This window comes from Mobula birostris, chromosome 25 (genome assembly GCF_030028105.1).
Source record: "Mobula birostris isolate sMobBir1 chromosome 25, sMobBir1.hap1, whole genome shotgun sequence".
Lineage (NCBI taxonomy): Eukaryota > Metazoa > Chordata > Chondrichthyes > Myliobatiformes > Myliobatidae > Mobula > Mobula birostris.
Genome location: NC_092394.1, coordinates 11,076,813 through 11,099,261, shown reverse-complemented (window position 1 = coordinate 11,099,261; position 22,449 = coordinate 11,076,813). Strand labels below are relative to the sequence as shown.

General features: G+C 47.9%; 1 protein-coding gene across 4 annotated transcripts; it reads right to left on the bottom strand.

Annotated features, from left to right (window-relative positions):
* Nucleotides 1–733: 733 nt before the first annotated feature.
* Nucleotides 734–22,440, bottom strand: glod4 (glyoxalase domain containing 4). 4 transcript variants are annotated; one of them, XM_072243604.1, is made up of 9 exons: nt 22,354–22,440; nt 16,339–16,388; nt 13,274–13,394; nt 10,916–11,060; nt 7,487–7,623; nt 3,326–3,412; nt 2,941–3,054; nt 2,491–2,577; nt 734–1,018 (listed from the first exon to the last, which is right to left on the bottom strand). In XM_072243604.1, the coding sequence occupies exons 3-9, from the start codon at nt 13,364–13,366 to the stop codon at nt 953–955; spliced, it is 729 nt and encodes a 242-aa protein (XP_072099705.1). In that variant the 5' UTR covers nt 13,367–13,394; nt 16,339–16,388; nt 22,354–22,440; the 3' UTR covers nt 734–952. The 4 variants fall into 4 exon arrangements, with proteins under 4 accessions (XP_072099705.1, XP_072099703.1, XP_072099704.1 ...); XM_072243602.1 differs by lacking the exon at nt 22,354–22,440 and adding an exon at nt 21,799–21,943; XM_072243603.1 differs by lacking the exon at nt 22,354–22,440 and adding an exon at nt 19,591–20,618.
* Between the last annotated feature and the right edge of the window lie 9 nt (nt 22,441–22,449).

Genomic DNA, 22,449 nt, shown 5'->3' with positions numbered 1-22,449 from the left:
AGGTTTGCCGTCCTTCCCATTTTTTCCATTCTTAGACATAGCAGACCTTAAAAGCATCCGATTATCAAAGAGCCCAATTTGTTTCAAAGTATTGTAAAAGTCAATGCCTTAATGGTTAGTTAAAATATAGCTGATCATAAGAAGAAAAACTCAGAGGTAATGGAGCGAGTCAAGAACACGACTTCACTCCATGAGCGCTACCGGAAGTCTCCTGAAAACACAACCTGAGATGGCACAGTAGCATAGCAGTTAGCCTAACGATCTACAGTACCAGCAATCCGCAACGGGTTCAATTCCTGCCGCTGTCTGTAAGGAGTTTTGTACGTTTCCCCCATGACCACATGGGTTTCCTCCACATTCCAAAGACACACACACAGGTTAGTGTTGGTAAGCTGTGGGTACGCTCCGTTAGCGCCAGAAGTGTGGCAAAGCACATTTTCAGACTATGCCAATCGCTGACACCAATGATGCATTTCACTGTGACAAACCAAACTAATCTTTAAAAAGTCTGCTATCACTGTTGGTTAGAAGTGCTAACTAGTGTTTATGTAAGACATAAAAGGCACAGGGAGCCTGGGATGTAAAATTGAGCTTTTTTGCTCCGTTAAGAACCTAAACAAAGAGTCAGACCAGAGAGAGCCCACACACCCTCACGTAGTTACCATAACCAATTATCAACACCAAGGAAGTGACACCATAGGGACAAAATAACAGAGACAAGAACTACCAGGTCAACATTTCCACCAACCAGTGTAACTATAACCAAACTTTATTGTGAAATAATAAACAATTTTGGTAGGGGGAACAGGTTTACTTGTCAAAGAACATGGTGGAAGTCTCTGGTGACCATTTTCCATGTCAGGGAAACAGAGAAATGAAATCATTCCTTAAACAACACAGCCCCTCTGAAACACAGTCAGCATGATCCGTGCACAAGCACCTCCAGCCCCCTTCACGCAGACGGCTTTTGCTTACGATGCTTGGCAAACCACTCATTGCTCTTGTCTGCTGCTATGGCCTGTTGGGAAGAGGAAAGCAAAGGTCACTCCCTCAGCTGGTGGATTAGATACTCTCAGTCCCCCACACTGCAGACGTCGTCCACCTCCTCCCCCAGGATTAAAAACCCATCCATCCACCCACCCCAAGCCATGCTGGGCTAGGGATCACTCTGGAGTCATGAAATTACGGATGAACTAAAAAGAGAACCAGTCGTCAGGAAATAAAAACTGTACTCAACTTAACTCCCCGTGGCTAGTGAAAGCAATTATTGGGTGCAGGAGCTGATGATTCTGCCCCCATTGAAATAACATAGGCGAAAGCAAAACAAAGCAGGGGTTCCCAATTTCTTTTATGCCATGGACCAATGCCGTTAAGCAAAGGGTCCGGGAACCCCTGCACTCAATGAATGTTTCTGCTATTAACACATTGCTGAAGGTCTATCCCTGCCACCCGGGACAGATCTAGCTTGTCATTTAACCTTCCAGTTAGTTATATATTCATGGTGTCGTCTTTCAACACTAAGAAAAGGGATATATTTTGGGTGCCTGGAGTATACTCAGAGGCTTTTGAAGCAGACACCAGTAATAATTATTCAAAGGGATTCTGCTAGTTGCCATTCTAAATGTGAAATTCTGTAAATGTACCTCACTATATCTCACATGTTAAGGTTAAGGTGGTGATTATAGCAATTAAAATTGCAAGTGTTTGTTATCTTTGCGCCAAAGAAGCATGAAGAACTATAAAACTGTCAGGAGAGTGAGATTCCACTGGCTTCTTGGAGGTTTGCTGTGTGAATAAAGTGGGCTTTTATATTTCCCAGTTACTGCTCCTGCGTCACTCAGTTTTAGTCAGTCACAACACTCTTTAGTACAGGACCTGCTCAGGTCACACACGTCCTTATGAACTAGTGTTTATGGGACTGGTGAGATAGATGGGGAACAATTGCCCCAGTTGCCCCTGTTACCCTGGTGGAGCAAACGAGTTCCATTAGAAAGCATCCATTTCAAAGATCACCCAAACCACCAGGGTAACAAACATTAATTCAACATCACCAGTCACACCTCAACATTAAATCCAAACCACACAAAACACAATGTACTTGATTCTCATGGAAACTCTCCCAGCACAGCTTCCTGCTCATATTTATCTAGACTGAATAAGGGCTTGTTGCATTTATAGCTCTGGGATCCGAGTGTTTCATCACCCACAATGGTCCAGTGAACTTTTAGATAATGCACACCGTCTGATAAATGAGATCTGTAAAATGGAAGCACTGATTGTTTCCTTAGAAAGTTAAAGGCTTTCCAAGCAAAGCACGACTATTTGGACCCACCCTTCACAGAGCTAGCAATGCCCCCCTTCTCTGTCTTAACACCAGTTCTGAGTTACAGCAGGAAGGGAGTGGAAAACCATCTATCCATCCGAACGTTTTGCTTCCCATCCAGTCTGACTACACACTCCGAGTGAGGCAAGGTTAATGCTGGGACTCACATCGTCTAGTAGTTTGGCAGCATTGGGATCCACCTCGGAGAGTTCACAAAAAGCTGCATCGCCCACAAAGCAGATCTCATGGCCGTCCTTGTGGGGTGGGGGAAACAGAACACAAATGAGTTCCATTGCACAGCGACTACACCAGACATCACCCAAAGCACCAGGGCAACAAACACAGTATCGACTGTACACTCAGCACCGACATCACTCAAACAACCAAGGCAACAAACACAATATTGACTGTACACTCAGCACCAGACATCACTCAAACATCCGGTGTAACAAACAGTATCGACTGTACACTCAGCACCAGACATCACTCAAACATCCGGTGTAACAAACAGTATCGACTGTACACTCAGCACCAGACATCACTCAAACATCTGGTGTAACAAACACATTACTCCAAGCATCCACAAGCCACCATGTCGACACAGTAGTCATGCTCACCGGATCTGCCAGGATCACCACATCCACCGTCGCCTTTCCTGGGGTCTCCAGGCTCACCAACGGCGTCAGAATCTTTTGCTTCTCTTTCCTCATCTGGGTCTCTACACCTGGTAACTTAGTAAAACACCAATCTTCAGCACTTTCAATTAGGGGACCAGGCAGGATCCCTAACCACTAATAATGACCTTTGTTTAGCACCTGGGACGGGGCAGCTAAAACTGGGGGAAAAGCTGGTGGGGAATTCTCCTCTGTCCATGGCCAGAACAGTGACCCCTCACACTAGATGACCACTGCGATCTACACCATAGGAGGCTTGATGGTCAACAGGTGTCATTTATAATAAACGGCCTGTTAGCCGTCCTTTGTCTGTTAGCTCCATCATTACCTGCTCTCTCGGACAAGAGAACGCAATCCTTCCATAGGCTGTGGCGTGGTCGACAGGGCACCCGATATCCTGGAGTTCCAACTTGCACTGTAACACAAGCAAGGTAACACGTCAGCTCTTCTGCGGCACAGCCTCTCGAGTTCACTTCATTCTGGAAAGATGCTGACTGGCCTCCGAATGTCAATCAATGCCTGTCACAGCTCAGGCTGTAGCGCACCGGTTTCTCAGTCAGGAGGTGGCGGATTCAAGCCCCACGCCTCGGGCAACAAAATATATTTAATTATTTATTTATTGTGATTTGGCTTGAAGTTGGCCCTGCCTGCCCTTCGAGCCATGCCACCCAGCAATCCACCGATTTAATCTGAGCCTCATCACCAGACAACTTAAAGGGACCAACCAGCCCACCAATCGGTATGTCTTTGGAATGTGGGAGGAAACCAGAGCACCCAATCACGGGGAGAGCGTACAAACTCCTTACAGACAACGGTGGAAATTGAACCTGGGTCATCTGTACTGTAAAGAGTTGTGCTGACCACTATGCTACCATGCCAGCGGGGGGGGATGACCACCGCAGAAATGAAAGGAGCTGCCTTCTGCATCAGACACTAAAAATATTTCTGTCTCTCTGGTACGTAGAAATGAAAAAAAAACACACCAGATACTGTTCTGATTGTGAGTTGAGTAACTAAACCATTATTTTACCAAATCCCTCGACTGTCATATTGTTAGTAAGAAGCTGCCTTTTGCAGCACTAATGACCTGGCTTCAGAGCTGCCTTTGTGGAGTTTGCACGGTCACCCTACAACCACAACTGATCTTCTCCTACATTCAAAGACGTGTGGGTTGGTAGGGGACGTTGCGCAGTGGGGTTTGAGCCGAGCTGTCGGGCCGCAGGAGAAGCTGGATTGGATTTGGGACAGCTGACCTGTTGGGGACCATGTGCTTGCCTGCTACTCAGAGGCACCGGAGTTGGTGCCTTCAAGTTAGCAGAAAGGTGGGACGCAGTGAAACCGTGACTGTCTTGGACGTTTCTTCTGCGATCGCAAGACCCTGTTGGGCATTGATTGCCCGAGGGGGTCTGCTGCCCTTGTTTGGTGGTGAGGGAGCAGTGTGGTCTCAGTTATAGCTAGGACTAGGCCTCAGTCCTCGGGCTGGTGTTGTAGCATGGTGCTTGGGCTTGGTTAGGGGTGGTCGCTCCCATTAGTACTGCCCTCCAGTGGTGAATCAGCAGAATTACCAGCTGGACTGCCAAGAAAAATCAATTAGCAGGACTTGTTGCTTGTCGGTCAGGAACTTGGTCTAAAAACTTGTTTTTTTTACATGATTATCTTCTTTTTTTCCTTTCTCATTATCTGGAATGCACTTGTATAGTTTTGCACCTTGGCCCCAGAGGAACACTGTCTCATTCCGCTATATCCATATATGGTTGGACTGACAATTAAACAACATGTTTGATTTGATTAATTAACTGGCCGCTGCAGAATGCTGCTCGCGGGTAGGGGTACCGTAGCTCTGTCAGTAGAACGGCTACCCTCCTAGCACTAGCGTCCTGGGTTCAGTTCCTCCTGCGGGGAGTCTGCACTCTCCCTACGACCTCGAAGTTGCCTCAGTGTGCCCTGATCTCCTCCCACGTCCCAAAGATGTGTGGGATGACCGGTGAGCTACCTACTGCAAAATGCTGCTAGTGTCTAGGCGAGTGGGGGACTCTGGAGGGAACCTGATGGAAACATAGGGGAGAATAGTTTCAGGTAGGATCCATCATCTGCTAACTGAGGTTGGAGGAGCAACACCTTATATTCCATTTGAGCAGCCTCCAACCTGACTGCACGGTTTCTCTAACTTCCGTTAATTTCTCCACCATCTCCCCACTCTTTCTCCATTCCCAATTCTGGCTCCCCTCTGCTCCTCACCTGCCTATCACCTCCCCCTCTGCTCCTCACCTGCCTATCACCTCCCCCACTGCCCCTCCTCCTCTCCTTTCTCCCATGGTCCACTCTGCTCTCCCATCAGTTTCCTTCTTCTCCAGACCTTCATCTTCTCCACCTTCTCACTTTATCCCCACTCCCTCACCAGACTTCACCTATCGCCTGTCAGCTCGTACTCCTTACCCTCCCTCACCTTCTTACTCTGGCCGCTCCCACCCCCCTTTCCGGTCCTGATGGAAGGGTCTCCAGCTGAACCATCGACTGTTTATTCCCTTCCGTAGATGCCGCCCGACCCACTGAGTTCCTCTGGCATTTTGCTTGCGCTGCTCTGGATTTCCAGCGACTGCAGAACCTGCTGTGGTTACCGGTCCTCCCCCAGCTTATGAACACCTGAGCCATGAAGATATGGAGGAGTGCTGGGGAGGCCAGCGAAATGGACTCGCCGTCTGCTGCAGGGCTGTGGGGGAGGTTGGTCCACGGCCACAGTTCCCACTTACAAACCATTTACGTGAACTCCACTTGTACGGCTCTGAGCCCAGATGCTAGCAGCCCCATCCGTGAAACCCAGAGCTACAGAAACTGCAAAGATCTCTGACATGACTCCTATAATTTCCTGCACCACCTCGATGACTACAGACCGGTGGCATTGACCTCCCACATCATGAAGACCCTGGACAGACTTGTTCTGGAGCTGCTCCAGCCTATGGTCAGGCCACAATTAGACCCCCTCCAGTTCGCCTACCAGCCCCGACTAGGAGTTGAGGATGCCATCGTCTACCTGCTGAACCATGTCTACGCCCACCTGGACAAGCCAGCGAGCATTGTGAGGGTCATATTTTTTGACTTCTCCAGTGCATTCAACACCATCCGCCCTGCTCTGCTGGGGGAGAAGCTGACAGCGATGCTGGTGGATGCTTCCCTGGTATCATGGATTCTTGATTACCTGACTGGCAGACCACAGTACGTGTGCTTGCAACACTGTGTGTCCGACAGAGTGATCAGCAGCACTGGGGCTCCACAGGGGACTGTCTTGTCTCCCTTTCTCTTCACCATTTACACCTCGGACTTCAACTACTGCACAGAGTCTTGTCATCTTCAGAAGTTTTCGGATGACTCTGCCATAGTTGGATGCATCAGCAAGGCAGATGAGGCTGAGTACAGGGCTATGGTAGGAAATTTTGTCACATGGTGTGAGCAGAATTATCTGCAGCTTAATGTGAAAAAGACTAAGGAGCTGGTGGTAGACCTGAGGAGAGCTAAGGTACCGGTGACCCCTGTTTCCATCCAGGGGGTCAGTGTGGACATGGTGGAGGATTACAAATACCTGGGGATATGAATTGACAATAAACTGGACTGGTCAAAGAACACTGAGGCTGTCTACAAGAAGGGTCAGAGCCGTCTCTATTTCCTGAGGAGACTGAGGTCCTTCAATATCTGCCGGACGATGCTGAGGATGTTCTACAAGTCTGTGGTGGCCAGTGCTATCATGTTTGCTGTTGCGTGCTGGGGCAGCAGGCTGAGGGTAGCAGACACCAACAGAATCAACAAACTCATTCGTAAGGCCAGTGATGTTGTGGGGATGGAACTGGACTCTCTGACGGTGGTGTCTGAAAAGAGGATGCTGTCCAAGTTGCATGCCATCTTGGACAATGTCTCCCATCCACTACATAATGTACTGGTTGGGCACAGGAGTACATTCAGCCAGAGACTCATTCCACCGAGATGCAGCACAGAGCGTCATAGGAAGTCATTCCTGCCTGTGGCCATCAAACTTTACAACTCCTCCCTTGGAGGGTCAGACACCCTGAGCCAATAGGCTGGTCCTGGACTTATTTCCTGGCATAATTTACATATTACTATTTAACTATTTATGGTTTTATTACTATTTAATTATTTATGGTGCAACTGTAACGAAAACCAATTTCCTATGACTATGACTTTGCCCCTGGTATTATGCATTTCTGCCCCAGGGAAAAGTCTGGCTATCCACTACCTATGCCTCTTTTCATCCGTCCAGCTCTATTAAATTACTTCTCCTTCTCTCTAGCTCATTCAACCTATCTTCACAAAGCATGTCCTCTGGACCAGACGGCATCCTGGCAAATCTCTTCTGAACCCTCTCTAAAGCTTCCACATCCTTCTTATAATGAGGCGACCGGAACCGAGCACAATACTCAGCTCCCCGAGCTCGCACCGTTTGCTGGCGTTTTGTGGATGTGCACTGGCCACAGCTCACCTGATCGTCGGCGTAACCCAGCAAGACCTGCTTCTTGGCGTCGTCCTTTTCGTAGAGTTTCATCCCGAGTAAATCGCACCAGTATTTGACTGCGGCCTGCAGGTCTGACACAGCCAGGGTCACCTTCTGCACCGGGTCTGCAGAGCAACAGAGGCTTTAAGCAACACTTGAAATTCAAGAAACACTTAAAACTCATCAAGTGGCTGTACTCCCGTGGTGGAGGCAAGTACTGAACCTCCCTTCCCCCCCCCCCCAGATACGGGCAAGCAACTCCCTGATGTAATCATATCCTGCAGTCCAGTTGTAGACCTGGTGGAAATCCAGGACAACACACACATATTCAAAGTGTTGAGGGGAACTCAGCAGGTCAGTCAGCTTCTGTGGTGCCCCTCCTTCCCTTTCATCCACGGTCCACTGTGCTCTCCTATCAGATTCCTCCTTCTTTACTTTTTCCACCTATCACCTTCCAGCTTCTTACTTCATCCCTCTCCCCTACCCATCTTCCCCCTCACCTGGTCTCACCCATCAGCTGCCCGCTTGAACTCCACCCCCACCTTCCCCAGGCTTTCTATTCTGGCTCTCCCCCCGCCTTCCTTTCCAGTCCTGAATAAGGGTCTCGGACTGAAATGTCGACTGTTTATTCCCCTCCACAGATGCTGCCTGACTTGCTTTGTGTGTGTTTGCTCAAGATTTCCAGCATCTCTCGCGTTAAGGACAACTAAGTTTGAGATGGGTTACAGGCTTCGAGCTTTGGCTTCCCCCTCAATGAGTTAACGTTTGAGCCAGACACAATGATTAACGTGCAGTGTCATAAACATTGAAATAGAACACCACAGCACAGTACAGGCCCTTCAGCCCACAATGTTGTGTCAACCTTTTAACCTAGTCCAAGATCAATCTAACCCCTCCCTCCTACATAGCCCTCCACTTTACCATCATCCACGTGCCTAGTTAACAATCTCTTAAATGTCTCTAATGCATCTGGCTCTACCACCACCCCTGGCAGTGTGTTCCTCATACCTACCACTCTATGCATAGAAAACCTGCCTCCGACTTTCCTCTAATCACCTTAAAGTTCTACCCCCTCGTGTTAGCCATTTCTGCCCTGGGAGAGAGTCTCAGGCTGTCCACTCACCAATGCCTCTTATCATCTTGTAGATTTCTGTCAGGTCACCTCTCATCCTCTTTCACTCAACCTTTCCTCTCTAATCCAACCAGCATCCTGGTAGATCTCCGCACCCTCTCTAAAGCTTCCGCAGCCTTCCCATAATGTGCTGTTGCCACCGGCGGGGTAGTGGCGGAAATTAATGGTGGGAAGAGAGCGGGAGGAGGGAGTCAGGGAGGATACAGAGAACCAGGGGTGGGTCTGCAGCACAAGGGACATGGACACGTCAAGGAAAAGGACAAGGTGGGACTGTGTGACACCCAAGGAAAAACACAGTCACGTAACACGCACACAAAATGCAGGGAAACTCAGCAGGGCAGGCAGCATCTATTGAGAAAAATAAACAGTCCGCATTTTGGGCTGAGATCCTTTATTATTCCTGACGAAGGGTCACAGCCCAAAACATCTGTTTATTCCTCTCCGTAGATGCTGCTTGACCTGCTGAGTTCCTCCAGCATTTTGTCTGTGTTGCTCTGGATTTCCAGCATCCAGAGGTGCGGCTGTAAGGAAACCCAATTTCCCTCGGGATCAATAAAGTATATCTATCTATCTGCAGAATCTAGTGCCTATACTGTAACTCCCTATTACTTGGAGAACTCCCATTTAAGTGCATGGTATAGCCTCTGTAAGAATATCTTCATTCTTCTGCAGTTGGTCAGGAGCAAGGATGATCTCCTTCCGCGCTGGGTTTGTGGGTGAGAACATTGCAGGAACCAGAGGCTTCCCAGGTACTGGCAGGGAGAATAGCGTGGTGACCCACTCCTTCTGCCGTTCACACGGGGCTTCTGTGAGCTCGTGACGCACCCGCTCCAGGCTCCAATACTACCCCAAATCTTCCTTCTCTACTTTGAAGGGTCCTGAACCTGTGTGGATACTCCAATTCTTCAAAGAAACTCTGAATACATCTTGAATATTTCCATTTCCAATCTCTTCCCAAGATAAGAGCATTTCTGGCACCAAGCAGATCAACGTGGTCTTCTCAACCCAGCCGTCCAGCTACACTCAGTGACTCACTTCATTGACCATTCTGTTTTTATAAATTACTATAAATCGCACATTTAGACAGAGACATAATGTAAAGATTTTTACTCATGTACGTGAAGGATGTAATAAAGTCAATTCAATTCGGTACACTTGCTCATTAATGCAGATATCCGCCAATTATGTGGCAGCAACTCAATGCATAAAAGCATGCAGACATGGTCAAGAGGTTCAGTTGCTCTTCAGACCAAACGTCAGAATGAGGAAGAAGTGTGATCTCAGTGACTTTCACTGTGGAATGATTGTTGGTGCCAGATGGGGTGGTTTGAGTATCTCAGAATCTGCTGATCTCCTTCTTTTTAACGCAGAGCAGGGGTTCCCAACCTGGGGTCCATGAACTTCTTGCTTAATGATTTTGGTCCATGGCATAAAAAATAATTATATAATATAATGTATAATTAGGGCCTCAATACTGGAGACATGGGCCTGTGAGAGGAACAAATATTGATTTGATTATCCTCCAAACAAAATATCAAACAGTCAATACTAATCCGACTCTTCTTCCATCTTGGGAACATGATCCTCGTTTAACCCTCTCTGCACCCACCCCTGCTTCGTTCTTTTCTATAGTGCCAGGAGTCAGGTCAGGGACTCTACTCCCATCACTGTCTGTAAGGAGTTTGTACATTTTCCCCGTCACCTTCCTCCGGGTGCTCCCGTTTCATCCCACATTCCAAAGACGTACCGGTCAGTAAGCTGTGGGCGTGCCAAGTTGGTGCTGGAAGCATGGCAACACTTGCGGCACATCTGGTCTTAAGCTCAAATTATCGTCATTATGCGCTGTGTTGCAAGACGTGAGCGATCAAGCGATCACGGTCTGATGACCATGACTGTTCTTGGCAAATCCTTTCTACAGAAGTGGTTTGCCATCGCCTTCTTCTGGGCAATGTCTTTACAAGACGGGTGACCCCAACCATTATCAATACTCCCCAGAGATTGTCTGCCTGGCGTCAGTGGTCACATAACCAGGACTTGTGATGTGCACCGGCTGTTCATACGACCATCCACCAGCTGCTCCCGTGACCTGGGATCCTGGGGGGGTGGGGTCAGCAGGTGCTACACTTTGCCCAAGGGTGACCTGGAGGCCAGCGGAGGAAAGGAGGGCCTTACACCTCCTTTGGCAGAGACACATCTGCACCCACCACCCTCAAGTTCAAATACTGCACCAAACCATGCCAATTTTCTAACAACTGATTAAAAGGAACTAGAATCTGTGTCCAAACCTGACCCAGGCTGCTCCTTATCCACCAAGTAGAATTTGTATCCCCCTGGGGCCTCAGTAACAAACACTCCATTGTGAGTTTCAGTCAACGGCCATCCTTCCTTCTTGGCATTGCTCACCGCCTGACTCGACTGGAGCGTAATTCCCTACAGAAAGAAACAATGTAAGATCAGATGCTAGTGACTAGTGGTGCCCCGCCCTGCAAGGGTCCGTGCTGGGACCCTCGTTGTTTGTAATATATGCAAATGATCAGGATGCAGATGTGGGCGGGAAAAATCGGGAAATTCATGACAGTTCTGGAAGCGGCCTATAGTATGGACGGGTAGAGATGAACTAAAAGGAGGGGTCCAGCCGGGATATCGGAGGAGCTGGCCTGGCTGCAGACTGTGTTGCCTTATACTCGGAAGCACCGGACTTGGTGCAGTATAACCGTGGCAGGTTGTCTCTGACATTTCACTTATGATCGCACAACTCTGTTGGACAGTACAGTACAGGCCTGTTACCTTTTGTCTGGTGAAGGGACAGTCGACACGGGAGCTGTGCAGCCTCGGCTGTAGTGAGAACTAGGCCTCAAGCCTTGGGCTTGCCTGCTGCCACAGACCAGGGGATAGATGCAGAAGTGTGCGCTGAGCTTGGCTGGTGCTGCCCTCCAGTGTTCGAGCGATGGAATAACAAGCCCCATTGCATGTGTCTGCACACTGCTGGGAGACTGTACCATCAGCTGCTGGACATTATCGTTCAGGGTCCTGGACTATAGATATGCTTCTTTTTCCAAGTGAATATGCTTCTCTGCTCGATATTTTAAATTATGTTACTCGCTATTTTTGAATGTTGCTGGCTATGTTGAATATTTTGTACCTCAGCTCCAGAGGAACGCTGTCTCACTCAGCTGTATCTATGGATGGTTTGAATGACAATTAAATTTGATTTGATTTGATATTAATTAAGAAATGGGGGGGGGGGGAAGGAGAGGGACGAGCACAAGCCAGCAGGTGACAGGTGAAGCCAGTGAGGGAGAAGTTGGGGATAAGATGGAAAGCTGGGAGGTGATAGGTGGAAGAGATAATGGGCCGAAACAGGAGGAATCCGATAGGAGAGGAGAGTGGTCCATGGGAGAAAGGGAAGGAGGGGCACCAGAGGGAGGTGATGGGCTGGTGAGGAGAACGGGTAAGGGGGGGGGGAGCCAGAACGGGAAATGGAAAAACACAAAGGGGACGAGGGAGAAGTTAGAGAAATCAATGTTCATGCCATCAGGTTGGAGGCTACTAATATGAGGTACTGTACTTTGGGATCACTCGTGCCAGAGAGTCCAGGTGGGGAGTGGAGTGTGGACATCCGATGTCTGCGGGTCTGGGGCCAAGGACCGGGAGTCGGAGACCCAGAGGTGGCCTGTCTGTGTGTGCAGGTGGGCAGTTAAGGAACTTCTTTGGCCGCTGTTCCGCTGAACATCGTGGGCATGCTGCACCGGCACCACGAAGTTCGACGACACTTGCGGGCTGGCTTAGGTCGTGCTGGCTGCCAACACAAGCAACACATCTCACTGATTTTCAATGTACCTGCGAAGGAGAAGTTCGGCCAAGTACATGCATGGGAGGGGTACGGATGGCTACGGTCCAAGTGGTCTCATGTATTGACGAGGCAGAGTAACAGTTTGGCATGAACTAGATGGGCTGAAGGGCAGTCTGTGCTGTAGCTTCTATTAAAAAGTAATCGACGTAGAATTAGTGTTAATGGTTGGATGGCACAGTGGGCTCACTCTCTCTCACTCTGTATTCAGTGTAGGAGAGGCAGCGGGCAGGTCAACCTCTACCCACGCCCCACTCACACCCTCAGATCACAGCTTAACCGAAAGCAGAAAACTATATAATCACTCAGCAGGTCAGGCAGCATCTGAGGAGAAAGCAGAGTCAACGTAATATCCCTTTACTTTGCACTATTTAACGTTTCAGGGCAAAGATCTTCCAGGACAAGAGAAATGTGAAGCTATGTCAACTTGTCAATCTTCAGGACATGCCACCCCCAGGGACTGGAGCTGATATTATTTTGTGACTTTATGTGCTGTGTGGGACGGTGTGCACCGTTTTCCACCTTGGTCCCAGAGGAACAATACTTCTTTTAGCCATTAACATAAGTGTGGTTTAATGACTGACCATAAGCTCGAACTTGAACATAAAAACAAGTCAGCTTTAAATAAATTGAAATAAATTAGAACATGGACGAGTACAGCCCACAACGCCGTGCCAAACCAGCTAAAATGCAAATCAAAAACACCCCTCCTGTTTGTCTTTGATCATCCTTATCAAGCAAACATGCACCCCAAGCAGACAGAGAGAGACAGATGGTTAAGAGACACCCTTACCAAGAAGTCATTGCCCAAGCGATATTCACCCACTCCGTAATTATACGTTAACTCAGACACGAAGTGCGTATCCTCGGGGCCGTAGCCAATCATGGTCTTGCTCCATTTGCCGTCATAGGGTCTGTAACAGAGATTAGAGAATTCAGGGCACTTACAATTCCTACTGCTCGCTTTCTGGCAACGTCCATATACTGCCTCAGTGTAGCTACGTACGGAGAGATCTGTCCTGATAGCAAGCAAGACCAAGTTTTCCCAATGTACCTCAGCGCATGTGACAGTAATAAACCAACCACCGGTTATTCATCATCGCTGGCAAGGCCAATGTTCACTGCCTCCTCCTTAATAGCCTGTGAGAAGATGGCACTCAACCACTGTCCTTCTAGTGAAGGTGACCTCCCAGTGCCATCGAGTGGGGTTTCTGAATGTAAACACAGTGGCAATAATGGACTGGCAAGGTCAGGCTCCCCTCGTTTGCTACTACACATGTTGCCTCTGCTCCCCGCCATCACACCAACTCCTCAAATACAGAATATTGAACTGAACACATTAAAGGCTCCTTTAACAAGGATGTTGCCAGGACTTGAGAAACTCAGTTACAGAGAAAGGTTGTATAGATTAGGACTTTATTCTCTGAAGCGTAGAAGAATGAGGGGAGATTTGATAGAGGTATATAAAATTATGATGGGTATAGATAGAGTGAATGCAAGCAGGCTTTTTCCACTGAGGCAAGGGGAGAAAAAAACCAGAGGACATGGGTTAAGGGTGAGGGGGGAAAAGTTTAAAGGGAACATTAGGGGGGGCTTCTTCACACAGAGAGTGGTGGGAGTATGGAATGAGCTGCCAGATGAGGTGGTAAATGCGGGTTCTTTTTTAACATTTAAGAATAAATTGGACAGATACATGGATGGGAGGTGTATGGAGGGATATGGTCCGTTTGCAGGTCAGTGGGACTAGGCAGAAAATGGTTTGGCACAGCCAAGAAGGGCCAAAAGGCCTGTTTCTGTGCTGTAGTTTCTATGGTTCTATGGTAACCTACCCCTCCACCACTACACACACATCACCTAGCAACTCTCTACATTTGTACAATCACTCTGTGTATATTTAACAGTTACTTGGACAACGTTGAAAGGCCAGTGTGCGCAAGACTCTTGCGCTGTGCAATTTCCCCCCCGTGACATGTGCGCACTGAATAATTTCTTCAATAAAAACAGTATAAGACAGTCCTACAATCTGCAAACAAATCATCACAAAACATCGCATTGTCGACACCGTCCACATCAGAAACTGGAAAAGGAAATGTGATCAAAGAACACTGAGGCTGTCTACAAGAAGGGTCAGAGCCATCTCTATTTCCTGAGGAGACTGAGGTCCTTTAACATCTGCCGGACGATGCTGAGGATGTTCTACGAGTCTGTGGTGGCCAGTGCTATCGTGTTTGCTATTGTGTACTGGGGCAGCAGGCTGAGGGTGGCAGACACCAACAGAATCAACAAACTCATCCGTAAGGCCAGTGATGTTGTGGGGATGGAACTGGACTCTCTCACAGTGGTGTCTGAAATTACATATTACTATTTAACTATTTATGGTTTTATTACTATTCAATCATTTATGGTGCAACTGTAACAAAAACCAATTTCCCCCAGGATCAATAAAGTATGACTATGACTATGTGATTGTGTACGACCGTGAAATATATTTAACATGCCAATGAGGTAGAGGCTGACAACCTTTTCTGTGCAGTTTAAATTCCTTTGTCTGCTAGCAGCAAAAGATGTGCACATGCGCACACCTTCCAGGGAATATTGCACGTGGAGAGAATGTTTCCCGTGGTGGGAGAGTCTAAGACCAGAGGACACAGCCTCAGCATGGAGGAACGTCCTTTTAGAATAGAGATGAGGAGGAATTTCTTTAGCCAGAGAGTGGTAAATCTGTGGAATTCATTGCCACAGGCAGCTCTGGAGGCCAAGTCATTGGGTGTATTTAAGGCAGAGGTTGATAGATTCTTGATTAGTCAGGGCACGAAGAGTTACAGGAAGAAGGCAAGAGATTGGAGCCGAGGGGGGAGATGGATCAGCCACGATGAAATGGTGGAGCAGACTCGATGGACCAAATGGCCTAATTCTGCTTCTATATCTCACTGTGTTTCAGAGGATTACTTTGCGATTTATTATGTTCTTTATGCTTATGGCGTTTTTTCAATACTGCATTGAATGCTACAGAGGCCCTGTACAAGAAGGGACAGAGCTAACTGTACTTCCTGAGGAGGACCCGGTCGTTCAACGTCTCACTACTCTGCTGCAGATGTTCTGTGACTCGGTGGTGGCCAGCAATATCTATTCTGTGCTGCAGTCTGCTGGGGCAGCAGGGTGAGAGCAGCTGACGCCAAGAAAATCAGTAAGTTCATCAGGAAGGCTGGTTCTGTTCTGGGGGTGGAACTGGACTCCCTGGTGGCTGTGTCTGACAGGAGGATGCTGCAGAAGCTACGGGGCATTACGGACAGTCCCTCTCACCCCCTCCGTGACATACTGGACAAACACAGGAGCACCTTTAGTAACTGACTAACATCACTGAACATCACAGGAGACCCTCTCTCCCTGCGGCTCTAAGACTCTACAACTTCTCCTCCTTAGGTATATAACTAGATAGTTTCATTGCACATCTGTACACTTTAATGCACATTTTGTATTTTTTCGTACCTCCAACGCTTACGTTTTGTATTTCTGACCCAGCAGCTTTGCAACAGTAATTTCCCTTCAGGACAAATAAAGTTTTATCTTACCTTATCCAGAGTAACAAACATTTCATTTCCCTTTACACTTGAGTACTGAAGAATGACGTATTTAAAGTTTGGTGCAATTAAACATTCCTGGCATGGTTTTGTGTTTTGTCCAAGCAACCAAAAACTCAATGGTGATTGGAAAGCAACCAGTAACTTTACTGCCCTGGGTTAATTACCCTTCAGTCCCACAAGCAATGCAAGGCTTTTCTCACCCATTGTTCATTCCCCCTCTATAGATGCTGCCCGACTTGCTGAGTCCCTCCAGCATTTTGTTTGCGCTACTCACCCATTGCAGCTTGCTTTACAGCCTTCTTCAAACTCTTCGTGTCGCAGGACCTGTACAAACACCCAACAATAGGTTAGTCTCCTTGGAACTGTCGGATTGAGGTGCAGAATCATTTATTTTTGGAGTTTAACTTTGTCATGAGACATAGAGGCAGAATTAGACCATTTGGCCCATTGAGTCTGCTCCACCATTCCATCACAGCCAATCCATTTTTCCCCTCGACCCCATTCTCCTGCCTTCCCACCGTAACCTTTGACACCCTTACTAATTAAGAACCTACCAACCTCCACTTCAAATGCAGCCAATGATTTGGCCTCTGTAGCCGTCTGTGACAATGAATTCCACGGACTTACCACCCTCTGGCCAAGGAAATTCCTCCTCACCTCTGTTCTAAAGGGACGTCCTTCTATTCCTGAAGAAGGGTCTGGGTCTGAAACGTCGACAGTTTATTCATTTCATAGGTGCTGCCTGACCTACTGAGTTCCTCCAGCATTTTGTGTATGGTCCTTCTATTCTAAGGCTGTGCCCCTGGTCCTAGACTCCCCCACTACAGGAAGCATCCTCTCCGCATCCACTCTGTCTAGGCCTTTCAATATTCAATAGGTTTCAATGAGATCCCCAATTATTCTTCTAAACTCCATCAAGTACAGAACCATCACTAAAATACATTCAATCATTCTGTGAGTTTTCCAGTAGGTAGAATGGCCTCTTTTTCTGGAAACTTCTTTGCTTCAGTGGCAGGAGTCATGTCACTAGAATCTTATTGGCAAATTGTTAGTGGTGGAATTTTGGGCATTTCTAGACTGGTATGAGAAGACCATGACTTCTCTTCAGTCTTTCTCTTTCCTTTGTCTCTCTCGATGCATCTTCTTTCTTCTTTGTTCTCATAACATTTAATAAAACAATTGCAAGCAACAAGTTTTATGCTTAGTAATACACACAAAAAGCTGGAGGAACTCAGCAGGCCAGGCGGCTGGAAAACAGTAAACTGTCGACGCTTCAGGTGGCGACCCTTCAGCAGAACAGGAACAATACAGATTAGAAGTCAGGGTAAGAAGGTGGGGGGGGGGTGGGGAGAGGTAGGTCTACAAGGTGGTAGGTGATAGGTGAAACCGGGAGGGGGAGGGGTGCAGTAAAGAGCTGGGAAGTCAATTGGTGAAAGAGATAAGGGCCGGAAGAAGGGGGAATCCGATAGGACAGGAGTCCCCAACCTTTTTTGCACCGCGGACTGGTTTAATATTGACAATATTCTTGCGGACTGGCCAACTGGGGCGGCGGGGGGTGTTCAACTAGGGTTAAACTCACCTCAACATGTCTTTTACAGTTAGGGTTGCCAACTTTCTCACTCCCAAGTAAGGGGCAAAATTAGCAGTCAAATCCAGGGACACTTTACCCCAGGAAAGACTACCATGACCATGAAGCCTTCGCGGGCACCTGTGTGCGCATGCGCGTACGTGCCAATTTTTTCCCCACAAATCGGTTTTGGCTTAATCTTCTCGACTACACTGTACACACATTATTTCTACTTTATATAGGCTGTGTATTTATCATATAATTCCTGCTTTTACTATATGTTAGTGTTATTTTAGATTTTATGTGTTATTTGGTATGATTTGGTATGTTATTTTTTGGGTCTGGGAACGCTCAAAAATTTTTCCCATATAAATTAATGGTAATTGCTTCTGCACTTTACGCCATTTCGGCTTATGAACGGTTTCATAGGAACGCTCTACCTTCGCGGGGGAAATACGGGACAAGGGTGGGACAAACCAATTTAGCCCAATATACGGGACGTCCCGGCAAATACGGGACAGTCGGCAACCCTATGTTCAAGTTCAACAGTGCGTGACAGGGAATGAGGAAAGGTGCAGCTGACTCGTATCGTTTCCTCGCGGCCCGGTAGCACATGCTCTGTGGCCTGGTGCCGGTCCACGGCCCGGTGGTTGGGGACTGCTGCGATAGGAGACCAAGGAAGAAATGGAAGGGGGAGGAGCAAGAGGGAAGTGACGGGCAGGCAAGGAGATATGGTGATAGAGCGAAAAGGGAATGGGGAAGAGGGTGGAGCCAATTACTGCAAGTTTGTGAAATTGATGTCCATGCCATCAGGTTGGAGGCTACCCAGATGGAATATAAGGTGTTGCTCCTCCCAGCTCAAGCGTGGCCTGATCGCAGCAGTAGAGGAGGCCATGGACTAACATGTCGGAATGGTGAGGCAGGTGGACGGACGGGGACAATTCCCAGAAGTTGGAGAAATCGATGCTCATGCCACCAGGTTGGAGACTACCCTGACGGATTACAAGGTATTGCTCCTCCGATCTGAGTTTGGCCTCACCGCGGCAGCAGTTTATGCCTCATCCTTGACTTCTGAAGAACCTTTGGATCACTAAAGTTCCAGGATCCAACTGAATGGAGGTTAAGGAGACTTCTGATGGAGATGGGAGACATCAGGGAATCCTGAAGCTCACGCAGTTGTCACAAAATCCCTATGGGCAAGGGCCAGTTTAAGGTCCTGTTGTGACTGCACGACGAGGGCCTGAAATCCTCAGGTAAACAGTGCAAAAGAAGCAATACTGAAACTGTGCTCACGACTTCACGTGCCTGGTCTCCACCCAAAAACTTCCCACCACAGACGCTGCCCGATTTGCTGATCAGCAACAGGCCTTAGAAACTCAACGGTCGTCCATTCCAACAAGATGTTTGTTAAGGAATGCCGCCAACTGCCACATTCAATGCCGAGGGACCCAGTTAACCTCAGTGCAGCCAACACAAAGGTTTTGAGGAGAAAGACAGCAGTCTAGGGATCTTCTGTCACTGGACACTGAGGGGACTGGGTGGGGAGGGGATGAAATGAGTGAAATTTGTACTACCCCAAGAGGCCACGAGTGCTATGAACACTACCGATGTGTAGAAGTGATAACACCATGAAAAGTGCAATAGACGTATGCGTCACCATATTCAACCATGAGAGCTTTCCTTGTTCCTTGCAGGCACTCACAGTAGAACCAAGAAATACAACAGAATCAATTAAAAACGACAGAGCCAATGTTCAAAAGAAGACAATCAATGCAAATAGAAAAAAAAGAAACACTCAGACACTGCTTAGTGCTGAGGATAGATTCCTCGCAGGTGGAGCGCTTTGTAAATCAGAGTTATGCACATAAGTGGACATCTGTGCCTGATTTAAAAAAAATCAAACCCAAGACATACATCATTTTATGTAAACACAGTAACAAACACACAAATAAGCCTAACCTGGTACATCAGTGGAGCAGCAACACATCACAACAGCAGTGGAGGCAAACCGGATACATCTCAGAGGAGGGACCAGGCTCTGGGTCCTCCTCTGACTCTGGCTTCTTCTTCAAGTAGGTGTTGCCATTTGACTGCCTTTTCTTAAGTTTCCTCTCATGAAGCAGTTCTTGGCGGCAAAAAGTCACGTCGAGAAGATCTCTCTGTTTTATTGCTTCACTCCCAGTCAGGGTCATCACCGCTGAACTGGTCCATTTTTATCTTGTCTGCATTTTTTTTTTTTATCGTCGATGTAGCCAATTTCAAGAGGCACCAACATCGACCTGACGCTCACCAGCTTCCAAACACCGTATCACTTCCAGTTCCGTATCCATGCTGATTTTTTTTTTTCCAAGACACCTTAGCCGGAAGCTGCAGAATGTCCTCCAGACATCATGGGTGAAAAAACCAGAAGGAACTGGCAAGGGAGTAAGAATGTTTACACAGGCAGGGGAGGCAGAGAGTAAACTTGTACGCGAGTGGCTCAGGGCGCAAGCAAAGCACTCTCATTGGCTGATTGAATGTTTACTGTAATAGAAGGTTCAAGTGTTGCTCAGAATGAAGTTTTGTCGTTTTTAAAAATTTCAATAAGGAATTGAATAACCATGTTGTAACGTATCAGTGCTATGTGGGGTCTGAGTGTATTAAATAAGTAAATAAACGACACTAATTACATGAGTTGTAGAGTCCTTGAAAGGGAGTCCATCGGTTGTGTAATCCGTTCGGTGTTGGGGTGAGTGAAGTCATTCATGCTGGTTTGGAGGCCTGATGGTTGAAGGGTATGAACTGTTCCTGAACCTGGTGGAGTGGAGCCCAAGGCTCCTGTACCTCCTCCCCGATGATAGCGAGAAGCAGGCAGGGCCTGGTTGGCGCAGGAACTTGAAGATGGGTGCCGCGCTCCTCGTAGAGACGCTGAATAGCGGGGAGGGCTTTTCCTGCGATGGACTGGGCCGTACACACGACTTTGTGGAGGCTGAACACCAGCAAGCGACATTTGGACGAGTACGTGGCTGGGAAGGGAATGGAGGAGTTTAGTTCAAGTGTGGGTCGATGAGACTAGACAAGAGTAAGACTTTGGTGCAAACTAGATGGGTCAAAAGGCCTGCTCTGTGCTGTCATCTTTTTCTGTAACGGTATAGCCATACAAACACAGAGTTGGACACACACAGAACAGTGGAGGAACTCAGCAGGTCAGATGTCAGCTTTCAAGAAGGGTCAGAGCCATCTCTATTTCCTGAGGAGACTGAGGTCCTTTAACATCTGCCAGACGATGCTGAGGATGTTCTACGAGTCTGTGGTGGCCAGTGCTGTCATGTTTGCTGTCGTGTGCTGGGGCAGCAAGCTGAGGGTAGCAGACACCAACAGAATCAACAAACTCACTCGTAAGGCCAGTGATATTGTGGGGATGGAACTGGACTCTCTGACGGTGGTGTCTGAAAAGAGGATGCTGTCCAAGTTGCATGCCATCTTGGACAATGTCTCCCATCCACTACATAATGTACTGGTTGGGCACGGGAGTACATTCAGCCAGAGACTCATTCCACTGAGATGCAACACAGAGCGTCATAGGAAATCATTCCTGCCTGTGGCCATCAAACTTTACAACTCCTCCCTTGGAGGGTCAGACACCCTGAGCCAATAGGCTGGTCCTAGACTTATTTCATAATTTACTGGCATAATTTACATATTACTATTTAACTGTTTATGGTTCTATTACTATTATTTATGGTGCAACTGTAACAAAAACTAATTTCCCACAGGATCAATAAAGTATGACTATGACTGTGAAAAGACTAAAGAGTCGACGTTTCGGGCCGAGACGCCTCATCAGCAGCTGTCGATCTGTACACCTTCCTTTCCCGCTCTTTACTATTCTCACTAATTCCCCCTTCTTTTCCACGGATGCTGCCTGACCTGCTGAGTTCCTGCCGGCATTGTGTGCGCATTGCTCTGGAGTTCCAAAATCTGCAGTACCTCCTGTGCTCATCTGTTTATCTTTTGAAACAAACACGAACACCTGCCACTCCACGTGGTTTAGCCTGCGAATCCCGCAAAGGCCCCTCATCGTCCGCCGAGATAACCCCGCCAAAGGGCACGGTGGGAAATTCGCGACTGGGCCGCTTGACTGCATGACACCCACCGGCCCGCTGCGGAGAGAAGCGTCAAGCTCACCTGCATGCCTAAGACATCTCTGTAAAACTTAGCGCTGCGACTGCGATCGCCAACTTTGAAGACAAAATGCAGCGCCCTGCCCAGCACCATCACTGCAGCCGGAGCGGGCCGCCGCCGCCTCACGTGACCGCGAAGTCAGCTGACCCCGCCGATCTGCTACAAGCGCAGCTCAAGGCGCATGCGTGCCTGATAGAATTAGTTGCTGCTGCAGGAAGCTCTCTTTATTCCGTATTTGTTTGAGGAAATGTGGAGTAAACAAGAGCGAAACTTAAAAGTAAAAGCTGCAAGCATTGGAAAAGCCCAACTTGTGTTAAAAAGATACAATGTTTGAGACACGCACAATAGGAACTCAGCAGGTGGTGCGGCATCTTTGGAGTGGAATAAACAGTCGACGACTCGGGCCGAGACCCTTTATAAGTTTATTCCTCTGTAGAGATGCTGCTGTAGAGTTCCTCCAGCATTTTGTGTGTGTTGCTCCAGATTTCTAGCATCTGCAGAATCCCTTGTGTTTATGCAAATCCTCACGTCAGCCAGCATTTAGTGAATGTTGCTTACATGAGGCTCAGCAGCTTTGAGGCTGTTGCAAACAAGTTTTCCACCGCATCTCCGCACTTGAGCACAAACTCCGCGAGCGACTCCGCAGGTTCGATG

Coding starts and splice junctions, on each gene's coding strand:
- glod4 (XM_072243602.1), bottom strand. CDS start 21,888: ATGGTGCTGGGCAGGGCGCTGCATTTTGTCTTCAAAGTTGGCGATCGC. Junction 11,061..13,273: donor GCTTGGGCAATGACTTCTTG/GTAAGGGTGTCT, acceptor TTCTTTCTGTAG/GGAATTACGCTCCAGTCGAG. Junction 3,413..7,486: donor TGGGTTACGCCGACGATCAG/GTGAGCTGTGGC, acceptor CTTGTGTTACAG/TGCAAGTTGGAACTCCAGGA.